We start from the raw sequence: 13075 nt of genomic DNA, 5'->3' as shown, positions 1-13075 counted from the left end.
TATTGAAAGCGAAATTGAAGTTAGCATTTACATATTAGAATCCCAACATTTCAGATTTCACCTTATTAGAGCGCCAGTGTCTCCCAGGAGAAATACTGAAAACAACCGTCCTTGCCAGACTATGCATCCAGATTAATATTGTACTCTCGTGTCACAATAAATCACACGAGCCATAATCATTTGTTTATTCTGTAGGCTTTTAAGGTGCAGTATTCTGCCAAAACTTGTTTGTGCGTAGATATCAGTTGGAACAGATTCAGAAAAGATTGCAAAGATACTGAGACAAAAAAACAAACAGACAAGACTCAGAGCTGGATGTCTGTGTTTGATCTTTCAGACATTTATATATATTGGAGCAATACGAGCACACTAGTCTAACACCGGTTACCCTTTTCTGGCACTTTCAACAGAGATCACCAGTTAGCTTGTTTCTGTGAACAAGCACTCCTTCCAAAAATACAAAAATAAAGCTCTGTGCCCTTATGAACATCTGCATGCATGTAGATTGTGTTTCAGGGAAATAATTCATGGCAATTGTACTTTTTGAAACAATTACTGAAATGCAGATTAAAAGCTTGGTTACTGAACAACAGAGTTCAACGGCAAAAATACACAAGAGCATTGCATCGGGCATCAGACATTAGTGCAGTACAGTACAGTGCAGTACAGTACAGCATATTGCTGTCATCTCACAGGAAGTTGAAGAGCATCACCAAAGACATGTCTGGGAAAGGGTCATGACAGGGCCTCCAGGACCACCAGATCTGTTGAAAACAACCAAAACAAAAACCCTTCCTCTCAGGTCAGCTCTCACCCAACATGACTGGTTGGGGAAGGACATTTCTGTACACAGGTGTTCCCAACTGTCATTTTTTTTATCAGCGATTACTCCGTATAGAGAGGGTTGGGAAGGTTGGATTTTTAGAACTTCTTTCTGCCTAGATCAGGATGACCAATTCCCAGCCTGCTTTTCAACTCCCTCTAGTGGCTGTTGGAGGAATGACCCTGAGCAGCTCTACTGTCTGCGTTTTGCTAGCTAAGGCTAGCAGAAGCATCTGCTCAGAAGAACATGTTCTAGGAAACGCCAAAAAAAGCCCAACAGCAAGTGTGCTAGCAGACTAACACTGTCAGTCGTCAACGGACCGAAACCAGAGGATAGTGCAGACGACCAGGGTCTGACCAGGAGGATTTGTGGGGAGTTACTCGTGATCATGTCTCAAACCACCATGAGGATTCAATCTACATGTTACTGAAGTGAACACAACTACATGACAACAGAATTCTCCTACATGGGTAACATTGGGGTAATAAATTAAGGTTTAGACTACTAAATTCAAGTGTGGACATCTGAGTTAGGCAGATGGGAGGAGTCACGCTAAATAGGAAGAGGGAGACTCCTACAGGTCGTCATCATCAACATTATAATTGGCATCATAGCAAACATAGACTGCAGGAAGTAATCAGAGCAGATACAGGGACATCTCAGAGGGGGTTAAAGTTGAACGCAGTTATGGTCTGGCCGACTTGTGTTCGGTCTACAGTCCAGCTCCACGAACAAGATGAGTGACATTTTAGAGAAGAAGCAGACTACTCTCCAATCCATAACTGAAGCACCAGAAATCGGATCTCTCAAAACAAAATCCAAATCGTCCATCAACATGAATTACAATTAACACGCTTGTGAATCACTGTCATATTGTCAAAAATGATATATTTATAGAATTTACATAAAATCCCTTGAATGTTTACAATCAAAAACAAGACTCCTGCCCTTGTCAGTGGTCAGGGTAGCCCTGCTCCTTCCCTTCTCCCCAGCCTCAGTCCAGTACTCATTTGCTCCACAGCAGAGCTATAGCTTTGCAGATGCCCACGTCGTTGTAGTTGAAGTAGCAGAGGCCAGCGAAGGTGACGGTGGACAGAAGAAAGAGCCCAGTGTTGGCAAGCTTGATCTTGGTGTCTCCGTGGACGTAGTCTGTCAACACCTGGCCAATCCCCCTGTACAGGAGAGAACACAGCAGAGCAGGTGAAAGGCTGAGCGAGGCTGAGCGAGGCTGAGCGAGGCTGAGCGAGGCTGAGCGAGGCTGAGCGAGGCTGAGCGAGGCTGAGCGAGGCTGAACGAGGCTGAACGAGGCATGTACAAGACTCAACACAACTGAACACCCCAAAGTCCAGAGCCAGCAGATCAGCTTAACCGACCTTGGTGAAACCTAAGCAGTTTCAGCTGATACTTAGATCACACCAGGGGTGTGTGACCACTTCGTCAAAGCCTTCCGAGGAAAATCCTTCAACCCCCCCTTCCCTAACCCCCCCTACCACATGCCCCAGTCCACCTCCCACACCCTCCCTTCACCTCCTGTCCCCTAGCGCTCTCATGCTCCAGACACCCTGATGGTGAGTGCAGGTGATGGCATGGCTGGTTTAGAGGACCATGTGGGCCCTGGCCCTCCCCCCCAGTGACAGGGTGTTAACCCCCACATGACCGGGGTCCTTCGCCGCTGCCACAGCTTCTCAACCGGAACAGAGTGACAGCAGCACACACCACCGAGACACTAAGCCCCCACATCAGCCCCCACCACAGCAACACATCAGCCCACTCAGCCAGCACATGGGGCAATCTGGAGCCTCTTGGAACCCAGGCAGCTAATTGAACAGGCTCCAACACAGTTATGTTAAATGAAGCAATCTTAACTCCTCAGTTCACCACAAACACAAGATTTTCTGGTGAAGCAGCAGGTCTACACCATCAACAGACACCTCTTCCTACTGCTAACCAATCAAAATAATCACTCATACCACAATCCTAGCCCCAAAAGAGAGGTGTGTGTGTATGCATGTGTGTGTGTGTGTCCTAGATGTCAGGGGCAGATTTCTCCAGGCTAGGTCAGCTCGATTGCCTCATCCAGGACACCCCTTAAACTGTGTCAAAGCGTGTGATTAAGATGAAGATGGTACAGAGTGAGTCTCACCAGTGTCCGTGCAGGGTGAGGGCGGCGGCCAGGGAGTAGTCTATGGTGGGGACAGGATAGTAGTAGGCCATGGGGCCCATGGCCAGCAATAGGATGCTCACCACACGCTCACCTGTCCAGTGAAGAGATGCCGCTTTGGAACCAGAGCTCGCTGAGGAGAGAAACACAACATATTAGACCATAAACACACCATAGTAGACCTTCAAAAACATTAATACTAACTACCAAAAAGAACTTAGAACATTAACAAGCACAATTTACGTCACCAGGGAAGTGGACATAGTCACTGTGTCAGTGTCTGGCTGGTTATACTGATGGAGACCCTTCTACATATTGTCATGAGACTGTATAAAGTCTAAAAGGTTGCATTTGTCATTTCAAGTCTGGCAAAATGATTGCCTTGTGCCTGATAGTAAACCTGACTGAATCCTTTCCCACCCCCCACTAGGGGCACCATTTGTAACCCAAATGGCCAAACAGCATGCCATGCCAGAGCAGCAGTGGGGTCAACATATCACTACAGCTAAAAGCAGGGCAAGGCCAGCAGCCAACATAACTTGGTTGATGACCTATGCTGGCATGACCCAGTTCAGTGGACCAACTGTAAATAAACAAGAGTACCCATCTCTGCAGGCCTGAGTACCTTACCCCTGTGGGTCTTACGGACCATTGCCCTGGGCCACAGCTACTACGTAGGCTATAGCCTCACAACAGGAGCTTGTGTTTGAATCCAGCCTGGCCCCTTTCCTACATATCTTCCCCCCTCTCTCTCCCAAAGCCTTTCCTGTCACTATCTCTATCGAATAAAGCCAAAAAGAGACCCTACAAAATGTATACAGACAGACAGACCGACCGACCGTAAAGTGAGGGCGAGGCATGGAGCCTGGCTGTGAGAACCAGGGGCTGCTGATGTTCATGCTCCTTCTTCTGAGACACCAGGGGTCTGGTGAGGAGAGAACTCCGGTAGAACAGAGCTGAGGAGAGAACAAAACCACTCGAATTCAAATGATAGTTTCGTTTATTCTACAACAGGGCAGCATGTAGAGTGGACATGTCCACTCTAAGCCATGTCTGATCCATTACTCAAGTATGAGAAAATGTGCTTGTTTATCTGACTATATATGACAGTTTCGGATGGTTGATGAAAGGAGTTTGGTTGAGAGTATCTAATTTCAATCCCTTGTGGCCTCATTTGATGACCAACAAGGTCATATAAGGTAACGCAGCTAGGTCTGTTTTAGTTCCAGCGTAAACAGTTCAGACTTTGCTAGCAAATAATATTACGTCGACAATGACTTTTGGTCAGTTCATTATCACTTCTACATTATACTGATAGCTTTTGCACAGAATGTAAAATACTTGTATTCGGGCTTTGCAACATCAACGGACATGCAATAAAGTAAGGTTATCTCTACGCTGGATAGCTTGCATGCTTGGGTACTTAAAGAAAATACTTCTCGACAGCATCAGTGGTATCAGTGAAAATCAGCGTTCGTTTTTTTGTTGGGTCATAACGTGGTTTTCACTTGGTTGCTTTCGGTCAATGAGAGTGATGTCCCAGCTGTCAATTTACTACTTGCGGCTACAACGGCTGAGCTAGTTGAGTCAAATAATTTTGCCTTGGCATCATTGTCATTGTCTGTGATTACATTAGACTAGCATTAATTAGGGGTTAGAAGTACACGAGCGGTGACGTCACGTCCCACCTCAATTGACTCCTCTCACAGTCACACCGTTTGGTGATGTCGAATCAGTCGGCCTGTACAAAGCACAGCTAATAGACGCACGCTTTGATTCAGCTTAACAGATATAGCAAGCGATAATTATTTTTGTAATAGAAAGATTGGCCAGCAACATTACAAGCCAGCATACTTTAATGAGCATATTATTAATCACCGCTATGAACTCGAAGTCAGTGCCGAAAGACATTAAGGCAGCCAAAATAAGAACTCCATATAGAGCTAAATCGGACAACTGTAACAAACTGAATAATTGGCACAAGCGAAAAAGGATGTCAGGACAGTGTTAGCTACAGAGAAAGACACTTACGTTTGACTCCTCTGTGGCAGACAGAACTTATCCTGACGATGGCCGCCATGACGATCAACTAACCAAGGTCACGAAGCGTTTACCCGGAAATAGTTCTTCCTCTCTGACCAGTGTGTCAAGATTTTAGATGCAAACATGATGGTTGAATCTGATTTCTTTTACGTCGGATTTTCGAATGGTTTATGTTATATTACACTTGCCTGTCACACGTGTAAAACACACCAAAATGTCAATATATTATACAGGCCTTGCAAAGTCTATTCAAATTATATTTTCAGTAAGTTTTACAGTCGTGTACTTGTATGCGTGGAAAAATCTTGACGCGGAGCAGTGTGTGACGTAAAAATGTCTCAAAATATGCGGCAACTGCGCAGATAGACTCAAACGCGCAACATTCACAACATACACTGGGAATTGTCAAGACAGGTGATCTGTAGATCACTGAAATTGTGTATGTCACCGCGGTCTGCGGCACATTGGTGGATATTTCTCCCTGTCTAAACACGCGTGCCGAAGGAGAAGGTCATTTAGTACTTTTACTGCACGATTAACACAAGCTTGCTAGCAAACCCGACACCATGGATGGATTTGATATGAATGCGTCTGAAAAGGCAGAGGCATCTGAGCTTCAGAGGATGATTGCTATCGAACAGCAGAAAGCACAGTTTCAGGCCCAGGTTAGCGTTACTATCTTTGGTTGCTACAGTCTTGCTCTCTTCGTCTCTAGGATTTGTCAGTTGCCTTATAGCAAGGGCGCATATAACATATTTCTTGAATTGGATGCAGTTTGCTTTTTTCAGAGTGCTTAATTAACAACCCACGTGCCCCCCATTTCTTCCAGGTGCACAACTTCACAGATGTCTGCTGGGACAAGTGCATGGATAGCCCGAGCTCCAAACTGGACTCTCGGACTGAGACGTGCCTAGTGAGCTGTGTGGAACGCTTCATTGACACGACTCTGGCCATTACCAACCGCTTCACGCAAATGGTTCAAAAGGGTGCACACTGATGAGCATCTGATAAGAAAGGACTTGAAGTAACGTTATCTAATAAGCCACACAACTTACTGAGACTGGAGCAAAAGCCTATGACATCCACGATACCCAACATCTCTTACTAATATAGAAGATTTAAAAAGTCTGATGGATACTGTCGTTTTATTTTATATGTGTACTGGTTTCTGTATAAATGACTGACTTCTGTCTGCAGTCATTGCGGTAATAAAAAGATGCATTTTTATTAAAAATTGTATTCAACCATTCTTGTTCATAGTACATTGAGTAGGATCATTACAATGTTACAAACTGAGTAGCAACTGGCTATGATTAAACAATTATATAAAAAGTTATCCCACATACATAAAAACAAACCAGAAATACTTTTGTCAGTAAATGTTACTAAACATCTATTTTCTGTGATCTTAACCACTTACTTAAATACGACTATGCATGCCTGGGTATTGCAGAGTATTCGTTTGGCATTTAATGTGGCTAAATTGGGATTGTCATCTGGTCAAGAAAGCCATTTGGTCACTAACCTTGCATACCACAATACACATAGAGCCAAACTTCACACTGTCTCACACCCAGTCACACTCTCAAGCATCCTCCCCCAGCAGATGAAAAACATCACAGCAGATTCTGCCCCCACTAGTCAGTGAGGTTGTTGATATTCTTGGCGGCCCTGATTGCTGACTTCATGGCAGTCTCTATCCAGGCGTGGGGCGTGGCAGTGTGCTCGCCAGCAAAGTGGACCCGATTCTCATTTGCAAACAGCTCTGCGGCATAGTCTGTCTGCTGGTAGGGGGTGTAGATGGCAAAGGCCCCAAGGCTGTAGGGGTCCAGTCCCCACTTCTTCACCTCGCCCCCAGTGCACAGGTGTCGGATGAACTCCCCATGGATCTTCACCAGGTCTTCCAAAACCAGCGCCTTCAGCGTCTCGTTGTCCACCCCCTGGAACAGCGTGGAGTCATCTGAGCAGGTGTACGACGCCAGCACCACTCCGCCTTCCGTGTTGGGGAAGCTGTGGCTTGGGTAGTAGATGAAGCGGGAGGGAAGGTCTGTGATGCTCTTGCCCCCTTTGATGAAGTCATTCTCCCAGAACCTCTGGCTAAAGCTGAGGATGACCTTGGTGGAGCTGGCATAGTGCACCTAGAACACAAACTCATTATTATCAACCAATCAAAAATCATATTGAATATTGCACTGTTGTGAATATTCTAATTACCACCAGAACCATAACTCTGACATCTAAGACATCTTTGGTATCTTTGATACAACACTCTAGATTAATAGTCAACTGTTCTTAAAACATAATGTTCTCAATTCAGGCTGCATAGGATTTTAAAAAGTCAAATAACCTCTTGGACCTCTATGGAGTCAAGTTCTCATATGGTATCTCATATTTTCCTAATCTAGGACTGAATGTGTAACACAAGGCTTATTACAGCCCTAAGCTTTAATAATCATCTTTTTTTTTATCTCTGTGCTACACACCGAGCGCAAGGCCTCCATCTTTCGTGTGGAGAGAGGCGGCTGGAAATCAATGAAGAGGGATGCCTTGGCCGTGGCGGTGACCAAGACGTAGTCAACCGTCAGGTTGGTCAGCGTGTTGGGGTGTCTCCAGTCCTGGAAGGACACAGTGACGTTGGTGCTGGTCTGGGACACCTGCTTCACCTTGCAGTTGAGCAGTATGGTGCCATTCAGATACTTGAAGAAGGCCCGGGGCAGGTGTTCAAACCCATCAGTCACCTCGTAGTAACTGGACAGCACAGATCACACATCAGGATGGTTCTCAAACCCCAAAATTAAAAATGAAAAAAAAAGCGATGTTCCATTAAAATGTTTTCAGGATAAGGAACTGCCCCCTTGAAAAATGCTATTGCACATGTGATGAGAAATACCTTTGACCATGAATAAAAACGGTCTCCTGTAATGACCAAATACATGATGATGATGCATTCAGCTGCTCTTACGTAGTGTCGTCGTTGATGTCTGACTGGATATACAACATCTCTAGGAGTGATGTGTAGAAGAAGCTGTTTTCGTTCAGGATGTCTCCGATCATCCTCAGGCCTCCTCTGGACACATTGGCCTCCTTCACCAGGTACTCCTGCAGCAAACACACCAGCTGCTCAGACACCTACTGTAGATACACTTTATGGCACAGGCTTTCATTTTACTCACTGATTATGGGGGAGTGGACAAGGATGTGCTGTCATATTCATTAGCGATTCCTGTCAGAGAAACCCTGGCCTACATTACAATGTTAAGATTCATATGAAGACTTTAGTATGAACATACAATACTTGTTTATTTTACCAGTGGGTCACCTGTAGCAGGATGATATTCAATAGAAGACAGAAAATACCACTGTTATGAAAAAGCATAATGTGAATAACTACACTGCAGAGGGTGGGTTTTGGTTCATCTTACCTTCACAGAGTAGGAGTCATATTTTTCCAACATGGCTTTACATCCAAACTTCTTCAGATAATCCTTCAACTGAAATAAAACATGTGCAAAGTGTGTTTAAAACCAGCTCCTCTCAATCATGTGACAGTGCACTAGAGCATGTCTCCTCAGTCTTCTTCCTCCTCCTCCTCCTCCAACCAACCTGATCCAGGGCTGCATCAAAAAGCTGAGCTGCAGATTTCCCCTTCTCCTTGCCTTCCAGGTTGTAACCGAGCACATCTGGCTGTTCCTTTACTTTGTAGGTCCTTGCCAGCTTGCCATTCACAAAGTAGTACGTATTCATGTCATCCTGGATGAACTTGTTCAGTTTGATGTCCATTTTAGCGGCAAAGGATAATAGGATCCTGTTCAAAATGAAGCGCAAGGTTGTTGATAATGACGATAGGAAGGTACACTTTCATGGATATTTAAAACGGGATGATTCATTTATGAGAGGGTAAACATAAACATAACATAAAATGAAAATTATCAAATCGAAATCTACAGATGAAAGTATCTGCTGTAACTGTGTGTGGGTTAGGTTTGGGTCAAAAAGAGAGGTGTGGTTTGAAGAGGTCTGTCCTTAAACCACTGATCAGTTAACAATAATTAAAGATAATGATTACTTTATTACTTTTATACAGTTTGAAATATTCCGAATATAATAAACAATGTTCTATACCTTACTATATTAAGTTCATGAGCACATAACCCTTGGTTATGTCCAGGAGAGAAATATGCATATTTATTCATTGTTTCTTGTATCATTGATAAACTGTCTTGATGCTGTTTTCTTATGCCTGCATAAGCCATAAGTTAGTTCTTTGTAAGGTGCGACTAGGAAAAGGCCTTTGTCACTAATGTAGGTCAGAGGTCATAATATTGCCAAAGTGTATAATGCCATGCAACTTTGAATGAGGAAAATAGAAGGAGCGACAAGGCCATTTCTAGGAGCCCTAGCAAAAGACCTAAACAGAAGCTATCTATCATGCAGTGTTCTTTTTCTGTGCCTGCGAATGCTAATCTTCTTGTATCCTCCCATATTGTGATACCATTAATTCCCTTCATTTCCTGTATTCATTGTCCAGTCTTCTGAGATACTCAACTTGAGTGTATCAGACACCTGCACCTTACATATGTAATAAATACGTCGATTTTGGCTTGAACTCGTCTTAACTATTGTCTTCATTGACTTGGTACTTTCACGGCAAATGGGTATTATCTAATACGTATTCAGGTTTATTATGAGGGAGAGGGAACTGACTTGTGGAAGCTGGGGATTCTCATGGCTCCCAGCTCTGCATACCAGCCTTCCCGTTGGTTCCTGAAGGTCTGAACCCGGCCACCAATACGATTACTGGCCTCGATAATGGTCACCTGTTCACACAAAAACACTGATGTGGGTTAACAACCAAACATATTATACATGTAACTATTGCGTTAGAATTGGTCACTGTTGTAAATTCAACATTATCACAAATCCAGCAGACAATAACACTGAACAACTAGACATGTGTAAATGCAACAATTTCCTAGCACAGAAGATCAGAGAGAACAGGATTGTGATCACTGTGTTGTGTGTCATGCAGGTCGTCTGAGGACAGATCTAGTCTGCTGTACCTTGTGTCCTGCATCCTCCAGAAACTTAGCAGCAGTTAGTCCAGACATCCCCCCACCAATAATGGCCACATGATGAGGTGTCTTGGTGGGGGGCAGCCCATTCTCCACAATGTCCAGCAGCTCTGCGTAGTCTGAGTCCTGGAGACAATACAATAGATCGTCCTGGAAGGATCCACTCACAGTGTAGACTAGGCATATTACAGCCAATATGGCCACGGGAACTGCACAGGCACCAGAAAAGAGAAGAAATAGAAATAACCAAATCAATTATTATTAGACACATTAGCAAGTATTATTTCATGACCAACTTTAAAATCAAAATTGACACTGAACAGGTCTATGTGTTTTGATCAACATTGACTGGAGAACTTTAAGTATCACTTTCTTTTCTGCCAGAGAATATATCAAGAAATTCAACAAATGCGGATCTTGTTTATTCTACTGAGAAGAACTTGAGGGTTTAATGGGAATATTCTATACAATGAAATAGAAAACTTGTAGTGGAATGAGCTACCTCGTTTTTTAATGAAACGTTCAACCAAGAAGTGAGAATAGACATGGGCACCTAGACCAACAGTCGCTAAATGACTTAATTGACACAATCAATTAATTAAAATCCTGATATATATTTGTGCAAATCCTGCAAGTAGTCAGGAAGGATGTATTCAAACGGCCTTCTGCGTTCCAATCTTGTCAAATATGTGTCCTTGATGTCTACGTTTATATGCAAAAATCACTGCAGCAGCATGAGGGGGAAATTACAAAAAAAGTATACCATCAAGATAGCGCTCCGAGCAACCTGGTAGGCTACATATCACAGGCCATACAGAGGTAGCCAAGACAACATTTCTCTAGCGTGCAGAGTTAGATGTTTCAATACAATTAAACATTAATGAAAATTGGCTATTTAGGATATGTAGCCTATAGGCATAGGCTACTTAGCACACATACAAGCTAGAATTAGACAATATTTTAAATAAATGTAGCCTAAATATTGACACAAATCCAATATCTACGTGGTAAAGACAAACAAATAACTAAAAAGAAGGCTTTTATTTCTGATATTTCGATCATTCAACTCACAAAATTTGCAGAGTGCCATGAAGGGGATGAACTTGACTCTTGAGCCGCACGTCCTCTTTCCTTTTCGACGGACTCTCAAGCCCAACGGAGAAACAGAAACCTATAACGACAGAGGTGAAGCCTCTATACCATAACATTCAAACGACACAAGACTAGAAAAACATTGAGTGTTTATCAATTTCTTAAACATTATAAGGCTAATTAAAACACACAGCCATGGTAGTTACAACGTACCATCACTATGCTTTTTATTAAACGTAGAAGGTTATAAAATAGCTAGGCTACTAATTGAAAAAAATAATTTGGTCGCAATTTTGTTGCAATGTTTTAGCAAAGTTTTTGGAAGTTTTCTTCATGTAGCGAGGACGCAGAGCCGGTGCACTGAGAGCTCACCTTCATCAGTGGCAATATCTCCGGCGCTGATAACCTATCAAACCTGTGCATTACGGTATAGATCTGCCCTGCTGAAGATTAAAGCCTACTTAAATCTTTAACAGATTGTTTTAAAACGAGGCGTCTTCCCATGAAAGTTGGTCTGCGAATCACACATGGTATGTGTGAAATTGCACACAACGTATTTTAATGAGGGGCCGTATGTAGGCTCTTCAGGTCGGCCAAGAAATATTTTCCCACACCGGCTCGAGATTCAACCATACTGAACAAATTAGATTAGTGAGGTTTACTATTCACCGACATAGCTAATTTCCGTCGACTCACAGATTCTGGGTTGGTGAGATATTAGGTAATGACTCTTCATGATTATTGAGAATAGATAGGCTGATGACTTAATTTAATACGATTTTATTGACTAATTATTGTATGTAGGCTATAGCCTATAGCCTATTCATTTTTAGGTCTTATATACCTTGATAAAGGAAATCCATTTTCCACTCACCTTGCGTTGGCAGCTGTCAAGTGTCAATAACCCTGTGGTAATAAGCCTCAGTCTCTTTTTATAATTTTTAGGAAACAATCGAAAGTGAATCTAGATGACGTTAGATAACCACCATACATCATGCATTTGAATAATGGCATGTTTGGACAGTGGAAACTGACACCATGAAATCACAAGACTTAACACAAGGATTTAGACTTCTTATATTGTCAATTGATTCCTTCATCAGTATTGATACATATATTGAACAATAAGAAGCAAATGGTTGTTTTCCTTATTTTCTGACTGATTACAATGTAGCCTAACAATTCAACTAGGACAGTGCATGCAATCATATAGCCTATAGGGCTATATGCAGGCAGCGCATCAGAAAACTGCTCACCACCAGTTTCCGTAGCTGAACCACAACTTAAACACATTCTTAAAACTAGTCTGTATGACCTAATTTCAGTGTAGCCTATATTTACAAGTTCACAATAGTATAGAACGTTTGCCAACCAAAACACCACTGCTGCATACACAGATGGAGGAACCCCAGCTGTCATGCTATCTGGTGTATGAAGTAAAAGAGACATTTTATATAATTTTTATTCTTTTTGATTGAATGGTTAATGGTTTCATTACATATCCTTAGCCTAGACAGAAGTGACTGGTAGAAGAGACTGGTACATGGACCTATGCCTTCAACATTCGTGTTTGTAGTTCCATTTTCATCCATTTGTTTTGTCTTCTTAGAAAGCATTTTACGCATACCGATGTGGAGCAGATAAAACGTGAAGAAACATGATCTGAAACGACCTTATATGAACCACCATGTGAGTGGGTGTGAATGAAATGGTAGTGTGCGGACTGCAGTAGGATTGAGCTGCGTCACCCCTGCTTCCATAAAATTCCATATTTTTTTCCCCAAGACATGTTCAATAGATTGTAAAGTGGGTATTGTGATGGCTTGGCTGCCAATAGCTTGGATATGTAGCAAACTTAATTTCTGAACCTGAATTTATGGGCTA

General features: G+C 42.8%; 3 protein-coding genes across 5 annotated transcripts; 1 reads left to right on the top strand and 2 right to left on the bottom strand.

Moving 5' to 3' along the window:
• Nucleotides 1-171: 171 nt before the first annotated feature.
• Nucleotides 172-5066, bottom strand: sdhdb (succinate dehydrogenase complex, subunit D, integral membrane protein b). Of its 2 annotated transcripts, none has more exons than XM_067246069.1 (4): nucleotides 5016-5066; nucleotides 3824-3940; nucleotides 2967-3117; nucleotides 172-1995 (listed from the first exon to the last, which is right to left on the bottom strand). In XM_067246069.1, exons 1-4 carry the CDS (start codon nucleotides 5062-5064, stop codon nucleotides 1830-1832), a joined length of 483 nt encoding a protein of 160 aa, XP_067102170.1. In that variant the 5' UTR covers nucleotides 5065-5066; the 3' UTR covers nucleotides 172-1829. The 2 variants fall into 2 exon arrangements, with proteins under 2 accessions (XP_067102170.1, XP_067102171.1); XM_067246070.1 differs by having other exon boundaries at nucleotides 2967-3114.
• A 371-nt stretch (nucleotides 5067-5437) lies between these two features.
• On the top strand, nucleotides 5438-6261 carry timm8b (translocase of inner mitochondrial membrane 8 homolog B (yeast)). Its single transcript, XM_067246071.1, has 2 exons — nucleotides 5438-5692; nucleotides 5857-6261. The coding sequence occupies exons 1-2, from the start codon at nucleotides 5594-5596 to the stop codon at nucleotides 6022-6024; spliced, it is 267 nt and encodes an 88-aa protein (XP_067102172.1). The 5' UTR covers nucleotides 5438-5593; the 3' UTR covers nucleotides 6025-6261.
• A 131-nt stretch (nucleotides 6262-6392) lies between these two features.
• il4i1 (interleukin 4 induced 1) lies at nucleotides 6393-12085 on the bottom strand. Of its 2 annotated transcripts, none has more exons than XM_067246066.1 (9): nucleotides 12066-12085; nucleotides 11171-11270; nucleotides 10088-10308; nucleotides 9732-9844; nucleotides 8631-8832; nucleotides 8450-8518; nucleotides 7990-8156; nucleotides 7511-7775; nucleotides 6393-7165 (listed from the first exon to the last, which is right to left on the bottom strand). In XM_067246066.1, exons 2-9 carry the CDS (start codon nucleotides 11187-11189, stop codon nucleotides 6665-6667), a joined length of 1557 nt encoding a protein of 518 aa, XP_067102167.1. In that variant the 5' UTR covers nucleotides 11190-11270; nucleotides 12066-12085; the 3' UTR covers nucleotides 6393-6664. The 2 variants fall into 2 exon arrangements, with proteins under 2 accessions (XP_067102167.1, XP_067102168.1); XM_067246067.1 differs by having other exon boundaries at nucleotides 7990-8126.
• Between the last annotated feature and the right edge of the window lie 990 nt (nucleotides 12086-13075).

Source organism: Osmerus mordax, chromosome 11, assembly GCF_038355195.1.
Source record: "Osmerus mordax isolate fOsmMor3 chromosome 11, fOsmMor3.pri, whole genome shotgun sequence".
NCBI lineage: Eukaryota > Metazoa > Chordata > Actinopteri > Osmeriformes > Osmeridae > Osmerus > Osmerus mordax.
Note: the sequence above shows the minus strand (reverse complement) of the source record. Positions and strands in the feature narration are given on the sequence as shown.